Raw genomic sequence first — 21,543 nt, 5'->3', positions numbered from 1 at the left:
TTCCTCTGCTGAACTAAGGTATGATTCTTTGGCAGACTGCTGTGGAGGCTGCATTAATTTATATTTGCATACTATGGGAATTACTTTGCACGGATTGCCTTAATTCTGTGTCTGAGCTTATGTTGAATCTTCTCTGTGGTGTTTATTACCTCACACTATATTTGCTCAGAAATTCTGCTCAAATGGGAGAGTTCTTCACTCAGGGAGCACAGGTGCATGGCATGAGGTAAAGCGATTTATGTGGAAAAATAAGGAAATCTGCATTCAAGCATGCTTTTTTGATAATGGGAAATTTACTATGTAATTTGGTGCCAATTTAAGATAATTTGCTTTCCTGCTAGAAAGATGTGAACTGAACCGCAGTATGTGTTGGCTCTTTCTAGTCTTTGAGAAGTATCAAAGTTGAGGAGCCAGAGGGATAACGCTGGGGGCTGAGAACAGAGAGCGTGCAGTTTTATTCTTGCCCCGGCAATTATGCGCTACGTATGTGGCCACAGCGTTTAACTCTTACATGTCCCAGTTTCTCTGCCTGAAAAATAGTGACTGATGCGTTCTGCGTAGGGAGACAGCGCAGCGCTAGAATTCCTGCTTTTGAAATCGGCTTTAAATTTAGTCTTGGAGAGAAGAGTTAATGGTTGCAGGGTAAGAACAGCAGTGCCGCGGGCGGGCTCCGGGTGCAAGACACGTATCATTTCCCAGCTGCCAGTCGCGCAGCGCTGCATCCCAGCTGCATTTCCGAGCCCGCTCGAGTGCAGGCGGGGAGGCGGCCGGAGCCGGGGCGGCCGCGCATCCCCGGGGCTCGGGGAGCGGCGGGAGCTGGCGCGCTCGGGCCCGCCAAGAGTTAAACGGCGGCTCCCCCGGGGCCGCCGCCGCCTTCCCACCCCGGCGCTGCATCATTATTATTATTATTATTATTTCCCCCCCCCCTCCCTCCCCTTCCCTCGCCTTCCAGTTTTGGCAGGGGATTAAAGCAGCTCCCCCCTGTGGCAGCAGTGACCCAGAAACGAGTTTGATTCACGGAGTCCTTCCTCCATAACAAGTACAAACGTCAGTCAGAGGGACTCTGTGCGTGTTGTTTGTGTGTGTGTGTGTGTGTGTGTGTGTGAGTGTGGGTGCCGTGTGTGTGGCCGAGGGAGCCGCTCTCCGCGCCCGCTCCCCGACGCCGCGCCAAACTCATGCGGCGGCCCCGAGCCCTCCGCGCAGGGGGAGCCCGGCCGCGCCGCCCGCCCTCGCCGCCGCCACGCCGCCGCCAGCAGGTAACCGAGCCCTCCGCCGCGCCAGCCGGGGGAGCCGCCAGCACAGCCATATTTGATGGTGGTTTTTCTTTTTTTTCTTTTTTTTTTTTTTTTTTTTTTCCCCCGTCGCTCCGGAGGCGGCGGGAGAGCAGTTTCGTGCCGAAGGTCGCTGCCTAGTGGAAATAAGATAGTACGTCATTAACATGGCGCCAAAGAGCCGTGCGGCTGGGTACGGGGCGAGGGGAGGCGGGCGAGTTGCGGCTCAGCTATCCCACAAGCAACTTGTGCGGGGCCGGGGCTTGGCAAAGGCGGGAGGGAAGGCTACGCTGCCGCTCGGCGCGGCGGGCAGCGGCGGCCGCCTTTTTGTTCCGCTGCGGGCGAAGTAAGGACCGCGCAGCTCCCCAGGTGCAGCGGCCAAGTGATCTATCTGCTGGCGTGCCGTGCCGTGCCTGCCATGCCATGCTGTGCATTGCTGTGCCCTGCCCTGCCGCCCGGCGCCGCCTGCCCCGCGCCCCGGGCATCGCTGCAGGCTAAGCCGCGGGGGGATGGGGGGGGTGGGCAGGGCCGGGCATCACCCGCCGCGGAAAGTAGGAAGCGTTGGAGCAACTTGGAAGCCAGATGGCAATGGCAGAGCGCAGGTCCTGCTCGGATACTGATGTGTAGGAAGGAGGCGGGGGAAGCCATTGCCACTGTCTGTCACTGTGTCACCCACATGTCCGCGAGACCCGGCGCCTTTCGCCGCGGGCGGGGGAGCTTGTACATGGGGGAGGAGGAGGTGTTTGTGTGCAGAAGCAGCTTTGTAAGTTACACTGATTCCCCCCCCCCCCGGCTCACTTGGCTTTGGCTTATAGGAGAAAAAAAAAATGCTTCGAAAGCATAAAAACTGCTCATCGGTGAAATTAGACAGAAGTTGCCTCTCGGAGCTGAGAGAGCCGCAACCGGTTTAGCCGCCTCCTCGATGGGCAGGATGGGCCTCTGCTGGAGGCGCGGACGGCCGGGCTGTCAGAGGTGCCCCGATCCCCCCGGCGGCGGGTGCGTGGTTGTCTCCGGTTGGAGAACAACTTGCCCGAGGCCCGAAGTGCACGTGTTTGAGAGTGGGAAAAGGCGGGGAAAGGCGTGCGGCGCTGCCCGGGCCCGCCGGGGTGCGGGGCGGCATCGGGGCAGCAGCCGGCAGGTGCACGGTGTCCCGGCAGCGCCCGACCCCCGCCCCGGCTCCGGGAGGGGAATCGGGAGCGGGGCCGGCGGCGCGGTGCTAACTTCGGCAGGGCGCGGAGAGGCCGGGACCCCTCCCGCCGCTCGGGCCGTGCCTGGGACAGAACGCCGGGGCTAATCCGCGTGGCCGGGCTGGAGCCTGTAGGCGCGGGAGCGGAATCGCTGCCGGCGGTGTTGGGGCGCGAACGTAGTAGTATCACAGGAGAAGGAGCGCGGGGAGCGGCGGCGAACGCCCCAAGTTGCTCGGGCGGAGGTCAGGGCAGCTCCGGTATTTGGCTCTTCCCCGGTGCCTGAGAAGCGGGACGGGTCCGGGCTACGGCATCTCCCCGGCCCGGCCTCCCCGGGGAGGTGAGTACGGGTCCAGCCATCATTCCACTTGCTCCAGTTAAGACAAAGCCGCCCTGATGCTGCCATGCCATCCTGCCCGTCCCTGGGCTCGGGTAGCCGCCTGCTTAGAACAGGATTTGGGGATTTTTGTTGTTGTTGTTGGTTTGTTTGGGGGTTTTGTTTTTCTGTTTTGTTATGTCTTGCTTCTTCCTTGCAGTTCGCGCCCGCCCGTTCGTTCCCGATAGGCGGTGGGATGCTGATGATTTTGGGGAGGGTGGAGGCAAAGGGTGTTTGTTTGTTTGCACCGCTTGCTGGTTGGTTTCCTGTCACAAGAGGTGATAACGCAGTTTCCAGAACTGTCTGGGAGTGGGAGGAGAGACAGACACAGAAAATGAGCTCAAGTCTCCTTCGAGCTGCCGCTCGATCCGCCGTCGCGTCCCCCCCCTCCACCGCAGCGTGGCGACGGGGGCGGGCGGGGAAGATGCCTCGGACGTTGTCGTCAGTGACAGGGTTTTTGGGGGAGAGGGGGGGCAGCGGAGCCGGGGGCACCAAGTTCGATTTGCAGCCGGGGCCGAGCGGATTGGTGCGGCCGAAGGCGGGGAGGAGCGGGAACGGGAACCGGGAGGGAGGAGGAGGAGGAGGAGGAGGAGAAGGAGGAGGCGAGCCGGGCCGTTTCATATGGAAGCCGAGGCCGGGCCGCTGGCCGGCAGGGTGCCACCCCCGCGGGGGAGGTGTAGCCCGGCGGCACCCGGGCCAGGAGGCGGCTCCGTCTGCTCTCCCGGACGCCGGCCGTGCCACCGCGATCCCTCGGCGGGCGCGGTGCGGGGTGGCAGCTGAGATGGGATAGCTGCGGGAGGAGGAGAACCGCCCTGAGGGGCACCCGGCTGGCCCAGGGCCGGCGAGCGGGGTGAGCATGGGGCGCCGCTTTCGATTTGACTCCCGAAACCTCATCTCTCATCCCCTGGAGAGGAGGCGGCGAGCCCGCAGAGCCACTGGCGCGGCTCCGCGCACCTGTGAGCAGTGCCTGCTGCTGGCCGACTTCTCCCTCTTGCTGCTCTTCCTTCAGCTGACTGCTTTATTCTGAGAAAGTTTGTTAGATTCACCCACAGGTGAGGTCCAGGGGATCCTGAGTGAGACCTGTCAGTCGCACACTAAAAGCGGCCGTGTGTGACCTGGTCTGAGTGGCCGTACGCAGGCGTTAAAAATAGATTGTGTCTGCTTGGGTAGCTGTGAGGGAGTATTAGCAATCACGGGTAGCATGTAGCAACACGTTTTAGTGGGCATCTTAATGTAAAAGGCTGAAGATGCTTTTATGCTAGTCCCATTTTTTAGAGGAAGATTTAGCTGTCACTTTTCCGATTTCCTTTTTAAGCAGGCCCTGTCTTTTAACTAAGTCAAAAGCTGCCCACACTTGCAAACCTAAAACCTTCATAAAAGTTATGCCAAAATACACTTGTTGTGATTCTCTTTCTGGAGGTTTCTCGCACCCAGTGGGATATTTTTGAAACAGCAAGGATTGTGCGTTTTAGTGTCAGGATTTTCCCACTTGCTCCCTGCTTTTGAGCTATGTTTGATACATATGCTTAAAATAAAATCATAACAATAAACTCCCCTTTCCCCTCACAGCTGCAGATTTGCCTTCAAGCTTTTCTGGTTTCATTCCTGATTCACAGACTATAGTAAAACAACACTTCAGTCTTTCCTCAGATATTTTCTCCATCTTGTTGGTACTGCTGCTTCACATTCCTGTTTTGAGCAGGAGCTGACCAAGTTGACCCCTTTTGCTAGATGGAAGAGATGAACTGCAGTGGGTTTAGGTTGGATTGCATTCAGTTTATGGAGCCCAGTTGGTCTTTGCTCCAAGATTTTGGGAGGACAGTTTCAGCACCACAGTTTGGGAATAATTTGCTGCCACTGCCTGAGTAGTAAGGTAGCATTATGACCTGGCTTGCAAAGGTGCATAAATGAGCATGAGGATTCCTCAGAAGTGTTGGGCTGATATGTCCAGATTGTACTTCTCCCTTTCCTTGTGAAATTATGAATATGTGTGCTGAAGTCAGTAGAAATATTCCTTGTGGAGAACACTCTTGTCCTTGGACCATACTTTTTTTGTGCTCCATAATACTGTAATACTTAATTTAAGAAGTCATATATCTTTGTGACTATTAAGTGTTACTATCAAAGTTTCATGGATGGTAAAGAGAAATGTTAAAGTTTTAAGTGGATTTTAGTAGTGTAACTTACTTCTGCTGCAGTTCCTTTTTTTGTGTTTCGGGTCTAGGGTAGAAGCAAAAAAGCTTTTTGCAATGTCAGGTGCCGGTGAAGACTGGGGTGGTGGCATAAATAAACTATTTAAAAGGAATGCAATATTAGAGCTCAGATGTCTTAATATACTATCCATTTTGTTAAGCAGTGTCACACTTTACTTCCATTTGTACAGTAAGTGTTTTGAAGTGATTTCTTGTCTACTGGAGATAATTAGGTCTTCATTTCATTGAAGTTACTGGGTTACTTCCAGGAAAAGCCAGTTTTCAGTTTGTCTTCAGGGTGTACATCTGTCATAATTCTGCTTTCTTCCCATTCTGTCTCTGCAGCTGTTCAGTGCAGTTTGTTGTTGTGGCACCCGTTAACACGGTTACAGTTAATTGTCTGTCAGAGTTTGAATTATACACTCTTTTTACCCGGAGGTTTATACAACCCTTGAAAATACTTCAGTAAGAATTGTGCTATGTAAAACCTTTGACCCGAGGGTGTAGATTTTTTCCTGTGTAATTATTTTTTACACTCTCGTTCTGTTTAGCTATTTGCATAACAAAGACTGACACCCTTTACATCTTTCTCTTTGATCCTCACTCCACTTGAGGTCAAACTGAGTGAAAAACGATGTGGTGTTCCTAACTGCGTGGTGTGTGCATAGTTCCTAACTGTGTGCTGTGTGGCACGTGAATGCACGTGTGCGTGTTCCGCCGTGCCAGTTTTGTGAGGCAGTGTGTGGATTTCTGCTCTGAGGAAGGCAGGAAAAAGGGCTTGGATGTTTTTCACTCTTATTTGTACGACTCCTGGGACTTTGGTGTGGATTAAAAAGGAAGGGTCTTGGCGTTGCTGTCCAGTGGGGTCTTTGAGTTTTGCTGATAGTTCTGTCTCTTGCAGAGTTAAGAATGGAGTAGCAGGGTAGTGCATACTGCTGAAAATAATGAATTTGCTGTACTGTGACACATTGATGAGTCTAACCCATTGCACTGCATCTGCCATCAAATACTGGGAAGTGGGCAGAAAAGTCTGCGTTCCTGCCTGTATCTAATAAGTTGTATAGACATAGATGGTTGTTGCTCACCTCCACGTGGAGGTGACACAAAGTTTTGACCTGTTTCAAAGCAGTCCTTTTGAGAGAATTCTTCTACCACTGTAAGAGGCTGTTATTTATGACCCTTTATTCCCTGGCATCAGACATTGTATGTCAACGTTTACACTATGAAATAGTGACAAAAGGTCTTGGTAAGGTGAACCATTCAGTTTCTCTTCAGTGAACAAAGTTTGCAGCTCAAAACTGTCACATGTTTCAAAGACAGAGGTATTAAATCCCACTCTGAAAAGCCACTCTGTGGGAGGGAGACTTCCCCCTAACTCTGTTTGCAGGTGTAATATGAAAAAGGAGGCAATCCTGCAATGCTTGGGCTCTTAGAACTAAATCAAATTCACTGGAAGTGTAAAATAGAATCTCAGGTTCAACTGCTTGTGATTTGCTGCAATGAATTCCCTCAAAAATGCTCATTTCTTTTTATATTAATAAGAGCAGATATTTTTGTGCTCTTTTGGAAATAGTGTCAGGCTTTGGTTAGGCTTTTTGGGTTTCCTTATTTTGGGGATTAGTCTTATAAAAGTCTGTGAAATAGTCTTATAAAAGTATTACTGAGTTTCCTACAGCGAGCCATGTTCTCAGTGAACAAAGTTGAAGCAGTTAATTCTTATACTGAAGGATCAATGAAAAGAGTTTTGTTGAGAGGTTTTGAGGAAATCTGAACGCATGGGAAAATAAGAAGGTTAGATTTTCTACACCTACCTAGAAGCAAAAAAAAAAATATTTTGGCATCTGATTTCCAAATCTGTACCCCAGAGGCATAGCAGAATGCCCAGACCTTGTTGATATCTGGATTGATACGTGGTAGGCAAAGACTTAGGGGTTTTGATGTTCATGTAGAGTCCTTGTCAGTTTAACTTATGGTGGATATGCCTTTCTGCACTCGTCTTGTCATGTTTATTCTACTCTTCAACTTGCACTTTTTAATAGCTTTTTACATGTAAATGCTGACTAGCTATTTACAGCTTCCTTGATTTTTCTGGATTTGGTTTTCTTCCAGAGAGACTACACGTGAAAGTACCAGCACCCTGAGAATAGCAGTTAAAAAGGTTGGGGATTTTCCCCTCTACACCACTGGCTCGTGTGCAGTTGAACTCGATATGGGTAGAAATCTGGTGGTTTGGAGGAACTTCTGAGTAATCGGTTGTTGATCTGATTCACAAAGAACAGCTGGTGTTAGGAATGACGCTAGAAATGTGTCTGCAGGAGGAAGTAACTCTCTTACCTTAGAGGGCGGTGCTTTCCAGGGCATAGATGATGCATGTTTAGTTAATCTGTGAAAAATGGGCTTGCTACTGCTGACGTTTCATTTTTGATGTGTAAGTGGATGACTTTAATCTCAGATTTTGTAAATCTGGCACTTTAAACAGGTGTCAAGTGGTTCTAAAAACGTATTAGCCAAAGTAAATGTTTACACAAGCGGTAAAAATGTTACTGTGTTGCACATCTAATGTCAGAACGGGCAGAGGAAGTTTAGCACATTGGCTGTAGATACTCAGTGTTTGTAAGACCTCTCAGGACAAAATAAGCTTTTGTTGTGGGGTGAAAGCATTGGTGGGGTTGTCACTGATGCTCTCCGGTGTTGTTCACCTGCTCATATGATGACTGCCTAATTAAGCATCCTTGAGAGATTCACTGTTTATATTTTAGCTGCTGCTTAAAGTAGTTTGTTTCTCTTTGTGTGCTGTAAATCCTCTCGTTCCATCAGAAACACAACTTGATGACTGTGTGTTATTACCTTGGGTTAAGTGCTGTCTCATTGCTTCCTAGGCTCCCTGCTGTTTTCCAAGGAGATCATGAAACGACATCGGCTTCCCAGCAGCAGCGAGGACTCTGATGACGATGGCAGTAAGTGCTCCTTTGTTGTACAGTGCAGGAGGTTATGAGTTGGAAAACATGTTTTAATGCAGTGTTTCATGCGCCAGAGGCATTTTGGGCATATCTGTTGGGCTGGTAGAAATGTGTATTGTGAGGATCTAGTTTTGAACTCACTTATTCTGAGCATAGATGGACAGTAGATTTAGGATCCTGCCGTTGAATTAACTATATAGTTTTAGTTGATAAGAGGAAAAGTCAGTGGTCATCTTTAAAGTCTTTGCAAGCAGCATAATTTATCATTACAAGGACAGAACAAGCATGGAGACATCTGCTGACACTGTCCATAGAATTTTGCATAAGGATTTTAAATTTGCTTCAGTGTTCTCACACGCTCTTATACAGTGGAAAGGTATAGTGCTTCAAGCTTAAGCAGAAAAGATTGATGGAGCGTGAAAGTTGTTCCTTACTTCACTTGAAGATTATCTTTGAGGAACAACTTTCAAAAATTTGAATTCAGTCCTCCATAGGCTGCAGGGTCACAGCTGCCTCACCGTGGCCTTCACCATGGGATGCAGGGGAACCTCAGCTTCTGCTCCTGGAGCACCTCCTCCCCCTCCTTCTCCACTGACCTTGGTGTCTGCAGAGCTGTTCACATGTTCTCACTCTGCTCTTCTCTGCCTGCAGATTTCATCTGCACAACTTTTCTCCTTCTCAACTATGTTATCATGGAGGCGTTACTGTTGTTCTGGATTGGTTTAGCCTTGACCAGTGGCAGGAAGCCCATGCTGGAGCCGGCTGGCACTGGCTCTACTGGACAGGGGGGAGGTTTCCAGCAGCTTCTCACAGGAGCCACCCTTGTAGCCCCCTCACTACCAAAACCTGGCCACAGAAACCCAATGCGGTGGTATAGCTTTCTGTTGTGTTTGGAGTGATTGATAACCTTTCATTTAAGCAGCAAAAAGGGAGGGGGAGACAAAATGGTAGTTTGGGAAATGTGCTAAAGTATTTTGGTAGCCCAAATAAGATTGTACTTGACAATAGTGCAGCTTAGTCTGTTGTCAGAGATTTTCGTGGGTTTAATATGATCTGTCTGGGTGCACATCTTCAAATCTGAGTCTTTTGTAAAATTTAAGTCTGAAACATAACAGAAAATGGTCGGGTTGGTTTTCCAGGTGCTTTTGAAAGGTTTACTCTGAGAATTTAGCCCTGTGCTGCACTGTGGCTCTGTACAGGTGACTGCTTCACCCACATGCATTTCTAGGGGTGTCTTTGCTGCATGGGAGTCTGCTCAGGTATGGCCAAATCTTCCTCTTAAAACGACCTTAGGCAAACTGTTGCTGAAATGAAGCAGTAAATGATTAGAGAAGGTGAGAATTAGCAAGCTGATTAGGAGTTAGTCCGAATGAGGATTGAGTAACATCTATTAGAGGTGAGGGATTTGGCTTGTTTTTTGAGAACTACCTGCAGTTGGGGAATTTTGGAATAAGAAAAACCCAAACAAAATAGGCCTGTTTTTCTTAGTTAGAAGTTTACTTGGGGCTGTAAAAACTGAAGCTGGTGCATTTCCTCAAAGGTGATGTGTACTTCCCAAAAACAAAGGTGTGTTTTTACTTGTAAAATAGGCAAGTTAGCATCAAACATGATGTCTTCCATTAGAATTTTGCTTCACCATTTTTTTATTCCCTAGTTAGCTTTATAAAGTGTTTCATATTGATAAGTGTCTTTGTTTTCTCTCCCTTTACTGCTTTTTTAAAATTCATTGATCCCTTCGTGTACCTTGTGTTACAGGCTTTACCAAATAAAATCTGAAGCAGCTAATTTTGGAATTGAAGTCCTGAAATAGATACAATTGACTGACGTGTTGCTGATTATAGCACTTGTTTGTAATGTCATTTGATATATAACTATTTGGAATAGAGTTGTTGACTTTGTGAATTATATTCTCCACAAAATCTGTTCCGTAGATCAAGATCTAAGAAAATGAGTTTGAAAAAGAAAAGCAAACCCTGTGTCCTTCTACGGTCTCTCTATTTTAAAGCCTACTTACTACAAATAACTGTTGAATAAATGGCATGGCAAAGGCAGTGAAATTTAAAATATTTTCAAGTACTATTTGAAATATATACCACTTCCCTTTCATTACACTTTTTTTTCCTTGATTATGGTTTTTCTCCTCTTTTGAAATTACTTTGCAAATTCAGATACAGGTTCCTGCATATTCATTCTATTACTTTATACATGTTCAAACAGATCAAGGGTTATTAATCAGAAGCCCAGATAACTTCGAATGTGGGGTCAGCACCTCCAGGGCTTTTTATCATTCACACTTCCCTGGGAAGAACGACTGACGCTCAGACTCTTTCTCTCCACTTTTCCTGTTCTAGAAGATGCCAGTTGTTCCTTGCAACTATGTTTGAATGTCAAGGGTCTCCTCTTACAGGTTTCACCTTCACAGGCTCTTTCCTTGCCTTTAGTAGAATTACTGATTGCTCTTACTGTTTGTTTCTGTATTCTTACTCTGCCAGTAGTACCTCCAATCCACTGTACTTGCAGTAGTGTTAGAAGGGGAAGAAAGTTTTTTTCCCTAAAGAAAAAAAAAATTCTATGAGTTTCTACACTCACTATTGAAGGCTTTAGGTTCACTAGCTATTTCTCCTTCTTGGAGTTTCCAGAGGCAGAAAACGATTAAATTGACTATTCTGGGAGCTTCAGGCAGATGTCTTTTAGTTGAAAAGTTGAAATTTTAATCAACACTTAGTTGGAATCCTGTTGCCAAATATCTGCTTCCCTTCAGTCAGTGGCACCTCTTGACCCTCCAGTGGGCTTTTTGCATTCCCGTCATTCTAAACTCAATAGTCATTGGAGTTTAGGGCTCAGCACTGCTTTCCCTTATCCCTCAAGGTGAGGATTGGGCCTCCAGCTGCTGTGTTTCTTCACTTCTGAAGCTGAGTTTTCACACTGTGCCTTAGTAGACTGATCAGGCATCTCAGATTCATCATGAGTGTCACTGGATAAATGTGGTTGGAGTAACCGGAATGATGGCACTTTTATGGAGTAAACTCCAGCATGTAGAGTAGCGCCACCAGGAAAATACTCCAGTGTGAAAAAAATCTATGTTTTATTCTGTTAAACTCAGGAACCTGAATATTTGTAATACAATAATAATGATGCTACCAAAAATAGAATTTATCTTTAAAAAGAAGTGCTATTTTATATTGGATCGCTGAACTGAATCAGTTTCCTCGATAGTCACAAAGTCATAGAAAAACAAAGCTCATACCCCAAGCACTAAAAATACATTACACTGAAAATATAATAGTTCTTCAGAGGAAGAAAAAGGTGCTCTCATTTTGTGAGATGAAAGAAGGGAGAATGGTTTTCATTTGGGGTGAAATACAGCAGAGAAGAAAGCTTAGCAGTCCTAGAGCATATACATGTATTTACATGTATTTACTGACTTATGTACGTTATTTTACTGTGGATGGTTATATGTTATTTGCAGTATTTTGAAGCTTTGCAGCTTAAAGTCAGCACCCTTACTTTCCTCATCACTTCTTTGCCCTCAGACTCGATTCTTTCCCAAAAGCTAAACGCAGGCTTTAAGCTCCCCAAAGTATTTATTTTATGTCCTTCAACCTAACTACTGGAAATTGTCGAGCTGTGTCCCCTTAAAATCAGAATTCCAAATCCTCATTTCAACACGAGGTCAAAATAGCATATTTGAAGCACTGGGTAAGAGGTGTCAGTGCCAGTTGTGGCCAGCAGTTCTGCATTTAGTCCCTGGATATCTAGATGTTTTCTCGGGGATTTTATTTTCTGAAATTAGAGGTCAGTTTTGAACATTTTATCTGTGAAATATAATTGAATGAAAAATGGCTGCAGGTGCCACTCTGGATCTTGAGCTGCTGGTTTAATACAGAGGAACGGTACTGAGAGGGGCTTGGGGAAATGTTCAAGAGTGTTGGCTCCTGAAAGCTTTCCTTTTTCTGTCACCTTGCAGCTTTTCAGTATCTGTCCCTTTGCAGATACTGTAGTACTGCAACTATAGTAGACATTAATATTAGCCAGGCCCAGCATAAAAGCCTTGTGATGTACATGGTAACTTCGTCAAAGCCTCTGTTAAAGAAATTAGTAATTGGTTCATCTCAAGGCAGTTATGCCTCTCTTTTCCGCTGGCTGGATAGAGTTTTGATAGTTTTTAAGCAGTGTTTGTTACACTGCATTTCAGCTTGCTCTTCTGTTGCTAAACCTTCTCTTTATGGTTCCAGGTCTCACTTCAGTTAAACACTGAAGCCATGTAAGCTTTCCTGATCAGTGTTTTGCCTTGTTGGTCTGTAAATCTGCAAAGGTGGTTTGTGCTGAATATTCCATATGCCTTGTTTCCTGGTGAGATCAAGTTGTGCAGTGGATTAGTTCCCATTTATAGCATCAAAGTGTTCTTTCTTGCACAAATGGTTGGACATGTGGACAGATTGTGTTTGAGAAACGTCTGAAGCTCATGGACAGTTGTACTGCAGGGAGATAGGGTGAAGTCTGGGTATCCTTGTTGTCAAAGAAAGTTTGTTTGCCGTTTTCCATGAGCAAGGAATTCAGAGTGTGATTTTCTTCACACTTCATTTGCTTCCACAGTGCTGCTTCATTTTTTCTTGGAGAGTTTATCAATTTATCATAATCCTACATGAAGAGTGTCTGAGAGAAGAGCTGAAGACACTTGCAGAGGAAAAATACTTGTGAGATGTACAGAGGTTCAGAGTTCTGAGAAATGAAAGATTTAATACTTATGGATTATGGAACAGAGCTCTGTAATTTAGGCAGACCCTTATTCTATCATTGCTAAACAAATGTTATTTTAAAGTTAAACGAATTTTGCCAATATCCGTTGCTCTGACTGAATGATGGGGATCTTAGATTTAGAAAGGGCTTGGAATCCCAGTGGATTCCAGTAGTGTTTGAGATGCATCCCAGAGTGCCATCACAAAGGTTACTGAGTACATAACCTTAGGTGTGTGTGTCATTTACTGTGGAATTGCAGCCGCTGCTGGCCTGAAGTGTGGTGATTACAAATGCTGTGCAGTGGTTTATGAAAAGGAAGTGAAGAACATTTTTTGCCTTTCAGTTAAACTGGCTGGTTGGTGATTAAATAACAAAATGTAATGCAATTACATGCTAAGAATTTGGGCAAAGCAGCAAATTTAGCAGTCTCTACTGTGCTTTTGAGAAAGGCATTTAGAGGGATGACAAGATGATAGATGGACCAAGGTAGTCTCAGTGCCCTGAGTTGGAGGGCCGTGACTGTAAGAATGATCAACTCTCACTTGACCCTGAAATTGTGCAGGATCTGCTGCTCCAGCTGGGTCCCTACAAATCTACGGGGCCTGATACAATCCATCGCAGAGTCCTCAAAGAGCCAAACCTCTTTCATGGATTTTTGAATGGTCTTGGAAATCCAGAGAGGTCCCAGTTGACTGGAAGCTGGCTAACATTGTCCCACTTTTCAAGGAGGACAAGAAGAGGGACTCTAGAAACTACAGGCCTCTAAGTCTCTCCTCAGTGCTGGGTAAAATAATGGAAAAGTTTATTCTTGGAGGTATTGAAAAGCACCTGGAGGACCATGCAGTCACTGGTCGCAGCCAGCATGGCTTCATTAGGGGTAAGTCCTGCTTGTCAAACCTGATTTCTGGGTAACCCACCTACTTGATCTAGGAAAACCAGTAGGTGTAATGTTTTTGGACTTCAGCAAAGCTTCTGATACTGCCTCTCACAGCATCCTTTTGGACGAGAAATCCAGCATACAGCTGGATAACCACGTTACGAGGTGGGTGAACAATTAGCTCGTGGGTTGAGCACAGCGAGTTACAGTGAATGGGGTAACATTGGGCTGGCGACTGATGTGGGATCTGCAGGGCTCCATCTTAGGCCCAGTTCTCTTCAGTGTCTTCACTGATGACTTGGACAAAGGACTCAAAGGAATACTAAATAGGTTTGCCAATGACACTAAATTGGGAGGAGCTGTGGAGACTCCCTCAAGGTCAGAGAGGCCCTGCAGAGAGATCTCAGGGACAAGTCAGAGGACAATCACCAACCGTGTGAAGTTTAACCAGGGGAAGTGTTGGAGTCTGCACCTGTGGGGCAACCCTGCTTGTGTGTACGGACTGGGGAACGAGGTGCTGGAAAGCAGTGCTGTGGAAGGGGACCTGGGCGTCCTCATCCATGGCAAGCTGAATATGAGTCAGCAGTGCCCTGGCAGCCAGGAGGGCCAGCCATGTCCTGGGGGGCATCAGGCAAACCATCGATGGCCAGAGAAGGGAGGGGATTGTCCCGCTCTGCTCTGCAGTGGGGCGGCCTCACCTTGAGTCCTGTGTGCAGTTTTGGGCACCACAACGTAAGAAAGATACTAAGCTGTTGGACAGCTCCTCCAGAGGAGGGCCGTGAGGATGATGAAGGGTCTGGAGGAGAAGCCTTGTGAGGAGCAGCTGAGGTCACTTGGTCTGTTCAGCCTGAAGGAGATTGAGGGGAGATCTCATTGTGGTCTTCAATTTCCTCATGAGGGGAAGTGGAAGAGCAGGTACTGATCTCTTCACTGTTGTCACCAGTGACAGGACTCGAGGGAACGGCATGAAGCTGAGTAAGGGGAGTCTTAGGTTGGGTATCAGGAAAAGATTCTTCACCCAGAGGGAGGTTGGGCACTGGAACAGGTTCCCCAGGGAAGCAATCACAGCACCAAGCCTGACAGAGTTCAAGAAGAATTTGGACCATACTGTTGGACACATGGTGTGATTGTTGGGGTGTCCTGCGCAGGACCAGGAGTTGGACTTGGTGGTCCTGATGTGGGTCCCTTCCAACTCAGCGTATTCTATGATTTGTTTTTGGAGAGGCAGGTTTTTCTTTACAAGACCATGAGTACTGAGTACCACTAGCTCCACTGGACTTTTAAAGTCTGAAAACATCATGATATCAATCTAAAAATGCTTGCATGGGAAGTCTCAAATTGATAACCTGTAGTAACTTGAGTTAAAACTGTCCTGTTATGGTAAAACATGGCCACTATGGGAATTGAGCTGGGCAACAAGAGTGGCACTTGAGTCTTGTGCCGAAAAATAAGATGTGATGTGGGAATTCCTGACTGTTGGAACAGTGACACGTGCCTATTCCTGGTTTTATGTGTGTTCTTTGAGATGATAAAACTCAAATGTGTGCTACTGAGGAAAGGGATGACAGGAGGGAGCTTGTATTAAAGTGCTGTGGCAGGGAGCTGCAAGGGCAGTTCATTATGTGTGTTGGAGGCTGAGCAACTGTGCTGTAAAGCACTGAAGAAATCATATGGATCCATGGATTGTTCAGCAGCTGCAATTGGGGAGTTGTCAAATGACACTAAATTTTAAGCAGCATGGCTGTTGGCAAGAGATAAAAGGTCGCCGCTGCTTCTGTTTTGGTCTTGAATGAGATTATTGTATAATAATATGCTATAAAGATAAGAAAGATAGATGGGCAAGTCCTCTGACAACAGAAAAGTGAGAAAGGAAGTTTCACCATATGAAACGACGGTCACAGGTTGTGTTCACTTGTGTGCTGCCTTCTCTGTGATAAGGCCTGAAGACTTCTTCTGCCCAGCCAGCTCTTTCTGTACCTGACTGTATTGGTTTGGGTTTAGGGGTCTTCCTGGTAACCAGATGGGAACTAAGGAAGTTCCCATATCCCAATATTCCATTCTATTCTTTACATAAGCAGAAACATAAATAGAAATGGGGAGGAAGTTAGAAGTTAGATCCTTTCTGGCAGAGTTGAAAAAAGCAGCAACCTTTCCCTGTGGCTGGGCTCCTTCATGTGGGAGTAGGTCTGTGGGCTTTTGAGAGGCTGTTGTTTTGCTCCAGACCTCGAGAGGAGAGATCTCTGCTTTCTTAAGGAAAGTATTAGGATTTTGTTTGCTAGTTCCTTATTGGCTGTGTGTATCTGGGGTGTTGGGGTTCTTTTTTCTTATATGTATATAGTTTTTTGTAACTATGTTTAAGTGTAAAATATATATTGTTTTGGTTTTGTTATTTCGGTTTTCTAGTAGTTTTTTTTCCCTTCTCTTGCCTTCCCCTGTGTTCATAGAAAGGGAGAGGGGAGGCCATTGCTGTAGTCTTGGACACTTGGCTGGGAGCCAAGTCCAAACCACCACACTGACATAATGGAAACTGCCCATAGAATAGTCTGCTTCTTTTTGCTTTGTGCTGGAGTTTGGGTCTAGACATGGAGACGTGCCTAAGTGACCGTAAGAGCCCCTGCTGTAAGGAGTTGTGGGCCAGGCACTAAATGGGGAGACTGAGCATCTCTGTTTTCTCCTCAGGTCTTTCTGACAGAGTGTTGGCAGCAGCACCTCATTGATGTCTTGGAACAGCAAAGGCATCTGGAAACAACAGTGTTAAGCAGAAGTGACAGTCAGGCCTAGATCCATGTCAGGGCTGTTTTGCTCTGTTGTGCTGGGTAGCTGGATTGTATTTACAGTGGGAGAAGTGCTTACAGTGATCTGAGGCTTTGAAGTGTTCAGAGGCTGTGGCAGCAGGTAGTTCTCTGGAGACACAACTGGGTCCTTACAGGTGTCTTTACAACAGCCTTGTGCATGATAAGCAATAGCTGAGCCTTTTCTCCTCATGGAATCATAGAATCAGCCATGCTGGAAAAGACCTCATCAAGTCCAACCCTTGATCCACTGCCACCGTGGTTACTAGACCATGGCACTAAGTGCCACATCCAGTCTCATCTTAAAAACTTTCAGGGATGGAGAATCCACCACTTCCTGGACAGCCCATTCCAATGCCTGATTACCCTCTCTCTAAAGATTTCTTCCTAATATTCAACCTAAACCTCCCCTGGCAGAATTTAAGCCTGTTTCCTCTTGTCTTACTGAGAGCTGCCTGGGAGAAGAGACCGACCCCCACCTGGCTACAACCTCCTTTCAGGTAGTTGAAGAGAGTGATGAGGTCTCCCCTGAGCCTTCTCTTCTCCAGACTAAACAATCCCAGCTCCCTCAGCCTCTCCTCACAGGACTTGTGCTCCAGTCCCTTCACCAGCCTGGTTGTTCTTCTCTGGACCTGCTCCAGCACCTTCCTGATCTGAGGGGCCCAGAACTGAACACAATACTCAAGGTGTGGCCTCACCAGTGCTGAGTACAGGGGAAAAATCACTTCCCTGGACCTGTTTGTCACACTGTTCCTAATCCAGGCCATTGGCCTTCTTGGCCACCTGGGCACACTGCTGGCTCATGTTCAGCTTCCTGTCCATCCAAACTCCCAGGTCCCTTTCCACCTGGCTGCTCTCCAACCACTCTGTGCCCAGCCTGTAGCGCTGCAGGGGTTGTTGTGGCCAAAGTGCAGGACCCGGCACTTGGCCTTGTGGAATTTCATCCCGTTGGAATCAGCCCAACTCTCCAGCCTGTCCAGGTCCCTCTGCAGAGCCCTCCTGCCTTCCAGCTGATCAACACTCCCCCCACAGCTTGGTATCATCTATAAATTTGTTAATGGTACACTCAATCCCCTCATCTAAACCATCAGTAAAGATGTTAGACAGGACTGGGCCCAGCACTGATCCCTGGGGGACACCACTGGTGACCGGCCGCCAGCTGGATGCAGCCCCGTTCACCAGCACTCTCTGGGCCCGGCCCTCCAGCCAGTTCTTAACCCAGCACAGAGTGCCCCATGCTGAGCAGTATATTACTTGTGGGGTAGAATTACTTGGGGGCTTGAATTGTTTTATTGGTCCTGAGCAATTTTCAGTTTTCATGGGCTTTTTTGGAATCAAAACATATTCTTGACAGATCATTTAATAAATTGATACAGTTTAAATTGCGTGTTTTTCGTTTTGGAAAGCATGTGTTCTTCATAAATATGGAAAAAGAATGCACACTTCTCGATTGCATTCTTTTATTATCAGAATGTGGTGATATTATAAAAACGCTGTGTTTACAGTGTAAAATGTAAAGTAGCCTTGGGGAAAAGAAAAAATTCTTACCTGAGTCTTAGAAGTCACCTTTGCAGCACCAATAGTGTGTTAGAACTCTCGTCCCTTGATGTGAATTACGTATCGTAAGTGGTTTGGGATTTCTTTTTGCTTTTTGTCTTTAAGTAGATAAATACAAAGGGAAAGCTGAAGCATACAGTATGAGTATGATCCCTCTCCTGTTGTTCTCAGTGACAAAATCCTTGGCCATCTGGAAGGATCCAAACTGTAAAAGAAGCCAGATGAGCTTGGTGTATCTTCTGGAGCGATGATGTTAACTAGGCTTCTGTGTTCATCCTTAACTTGCATGATCATGAAACACTCAGTAAGATACCTTTTATCTCTGATGTCTAACAATGATGGTGATGCATGTTTTGGATGTGTTTATTTAGCTTTGTGGTTTGGAGTTGTGTATTTCTTATATTTACTGTTTCTCATGTGGCTTTTGGTAGTATGGGCTCTCTTAACAACGTGTTATTTTTCCATCTGCTGTGGAACTCATTCTTTCCATGGAGGTATATAATGTTATCTTACAGAACTTTTATATCTTCCAAATCCCAGTGATTCAGACTTCCCTTATGATTTTCTTTTTTTAAATTTAAATTTTAAATCTTTTCTTAAATTTTGGATACTTAATGCAAGAGGATAGTTTTGTTGAAAAGTGTCTGGAATCTTTCTAAAATAACTCAATTAAGTTCATGTCCTTTCATAGTACAGAAGACATTTTAAATCCTGTGTTTGTTTTGACTGCAGTAGATTGTTCCTTTTGTGTAATCCAGGAATGGTTCTTACTTCATGCATTTACTTGTAAAAATCAGATCATTAATCACTGAAGTAGTTTTAATTGCCTGTGAATTTTTGCTTTCAGTGAGGTCTCTTGCCTGGGTTAGGTATGAAAATAGGGAAAGGATGCTTAAAAGCCAGATAACATCCTTTATTTTCCTCCTGCATTGGTGTACTCAGACTGGGTGGATTGCTTGTTAATGAGAGCAGCTTTGAGAAATTCAGTGACCTGGGCTTGGCATTGGTGAGGGCAGTGATATTTTGCCATTAGCTTTGATGGAAGCACAATTGAAACTCTTTTTTGAGATTTCAAAAGTAGTTAAATTCAATACTGTTAAGGGATGGATATTTTACTGTCATTTGGCTGGCTCCTTCGGTTTCTTAACACTTTTGTGTCGAAGCAATGGTGGTGGTTTGAATCTATGAATTCAAGGCTTACACATGGGCTTTGTTTATTCAGAGTAAATGTTTTCCCTATTCAAGTGAAGCCCTTGCCAAAGGTCATCTCTTGGCTGCAGTGCGTAGCAAAATGTCAGTCCTGTGAGAAATTCTTCCAACTGTTTTCTCCTAATATTATATGTACAGTTGGTTTACATTGCTCAGAAAAATACAACAGTCTCTTCAGTAACTTACTGGAAACAGTGTGTGTTTCCACTGTGCATTCACCAGTTTTATGTGCAAGGAAGCGGCTATTAAAGAACTATGTAAGAAACAATTTGTTCCCTTATTCAGTGTAGGAAGTAAGTTGGCATGGAAAAAAACACTCATTATAATAAATCATGAGGAAGGCTGGCTGCGTTTGACTTGTCCCTTACCCATGGAAATTTTATGTAGTGTGCTTTCTTATAGCACTTTTAAAAAGTCGCTTAAAATGAAGCGCCTGTAGTTTTGGTGATAAGAGTTGACCTTTCATGTTGCATGAAATAGTTAATTAATCCAGTGCCCAAACCGTTGTGTACACGGACATAGAAGTAAGACACTTGTTCTGATGTGTAAGATGACACGGTAAAGAAATGGAGATGGCAGATACGGCAAGGGTTGTTTTACTCCTCATCTTTGTATCTTCTTTGTGGCACAAGAGAGACCATCTGTTAATGCCCAAATTAAAAAAAAAAAAGGAAAAAAAAAAGAAAAAAGTCTGTTTGCTTTTTAAATTCAATTTAAGATAAGTTGTAATCAGAGCTGAATTAAAGGATGCTGGTAAAGACCCAGAAGTATATCATACTGCCACTCTATCTAATTTTTAAAGCCTCCAGACTCACCAGCACTTCTCCTTACCAGTACAGCTTATTCTTAATTCGTTACCTTGTATGCAGGATCCCTCTCCCAGGTCCAATAGTGTACAAAACCACTCAGATCCATACAAGAATTGGAAATTTCCAAGTGCCTGACTTGCTGGTGCAGTGGTTTAACTCACTGAACACCTCAGTGGCAGATATTAATGCCTTGCCAATCGGAAAATATCAGAACCCATGAGAACCGAATCTGTGTGGATATGTATGCAGTCTGTGCCTTCTGGTGAGGCTGCTCACTGAAGAAATCATGTCTGTCTGAATATTAAAATGTTAATATTTACATTGCAGGAAAGAACGCTGGGTGTTTTGTCGTGCATTTTAGCTGTGTATCTTTTTGAGGGATTTCACTTATTCCCCTCTCACTTTTGATTGGGTTTGGGTATGGGTGGGATGGGATCCTCATGAGGAGTTCATACTCCTGCTTGTGTTTTTTCTTTGGTTTTCAAGAGGACATTTAAATAGAGTGCTAGTTAAATGATCTTGGAAGTATGGCTTTCCTCATAGATCTAAAAATGGCAGTCAGTCACTTTTTTTTCCTTTTTTTCCCCCTTTTTTTTCCTTTTTTTCCATTCATAGAAATAGCAAATAGTAATTGTAAAATAGAGGTGCTTAGGAAGAGTGCTAATAACTTCACCATCTTTTACATTAAAACAATAACATTTGCTTAAAATAATCTTTTCTGTATTCTTACCTCAGAAGATAAGATTTTTAGCTGTTTGCTGTGAACCTTGCTTAAATTTTGTCCATTATGCACGTTCTGTGTATGTCTGTTTTTCATTGCTGTGTTCTTGAGATTTTTTACTGGAGCAGATTCCTTAGTGTATTCCTAACTGAAAAGAGAAGGCAAAAGGGTAACTAAAACATAATGAATTCTTCTGATGACTTATTATCCAGTCATCTCTTTCCAATGAAAGTCTCGGACAGTTACTTCACTTTTAAAATAATTTTTTTTTTTTAGTAGAAAACTTATCCCATCCTGTGCTTTTTGAACAGTGCTTTCTGATCCCTGGGAGGTTTTGCTGGCTGTGTGCTGCCCTTAGAGGCTATAGCCTTACTCTTTTTTACTCCTGCTGTACATGTGCACAGGCAGTGAAGGAATGAGCAGTGTGGGAAGGCCTTTGCATCAGTTTAGTTCAGTTTTTTTTTTTTCTACAATTAATGCCCAGATTTGGAAAATCTATGTGCATCCTTCAGAGCTCAACACAGAGGTCTTAGCTTCCCTATCAGATAAACCTGTTACAAGTCCTTCATCTCTCCAACCCAGAAGGATTCCTTGGCTCTTTTTTCATTACTGCTCTATAGTTGGCAGTGGAAAATACCTGCTGTACCTGTAAATCTTACTGTGTTGAAATTAGTTGATGTGCACAGATATAATATATTCAGGTGTCAAAGCACTGCTTTGAGATAGGAGTGCTGATTCTCTCTCTTTTCACTTTTCTCCTGTTAAAACATTTCTGAAAGCTGACAGAGACTCTGTCAAAAGGTTTCAAGGCAAAAGGTATAATTTGTTTGGAGTGTACTGAATAATTGTGCAGAC

General features: G+C 45.3%; 1 protein-coding gene across 1 annotated transcript in view; it reads left to right on the top strand.

Moving 5' to 3' along the window:
- The first annotated feature begins 1,020 nt into the window (after positions 1 to 1,020).
- JADE1 (jade family PHD finger 1) overlaps positions 1,021 to 21,543 on the top strand; it is a 44,410-nt gene continuing 23,887 nt past the window's right edge. Inside the window, 2 exon segments of the mRNA XM_050320492.1 lie at positions 1,021 to 1,314; positions 7,903 to 7,980. Coding sequence (XP_050176449.1) covers positions 1,176 to 1,314; positions 7,903 to 7,980 — 217 coding nt within the window. The 5' untranslated portion in view covers positions 1,021 to 1,175.

Source organism: Myiozetetes cayanensis, unplaced genomic scaffold (assembly GCF_022539395.1).
Source record: "Myiozetetes cayanensis isolate MyiCay16 unplaced genomic scaffold, myiCay2020 scf24, whole genome shotgun sequence".
Classification (NCBI taxonomy): domain Eukaryota; kingdom Metazoa; phylum Chordata; class Aves; order Passeriformes; family Tyrannidae; genus Myiozetetes; species Myiozetetes cayanensis.
This window is presented reverse-complemented; position numbering and strand designations above follow the sequence as displayed.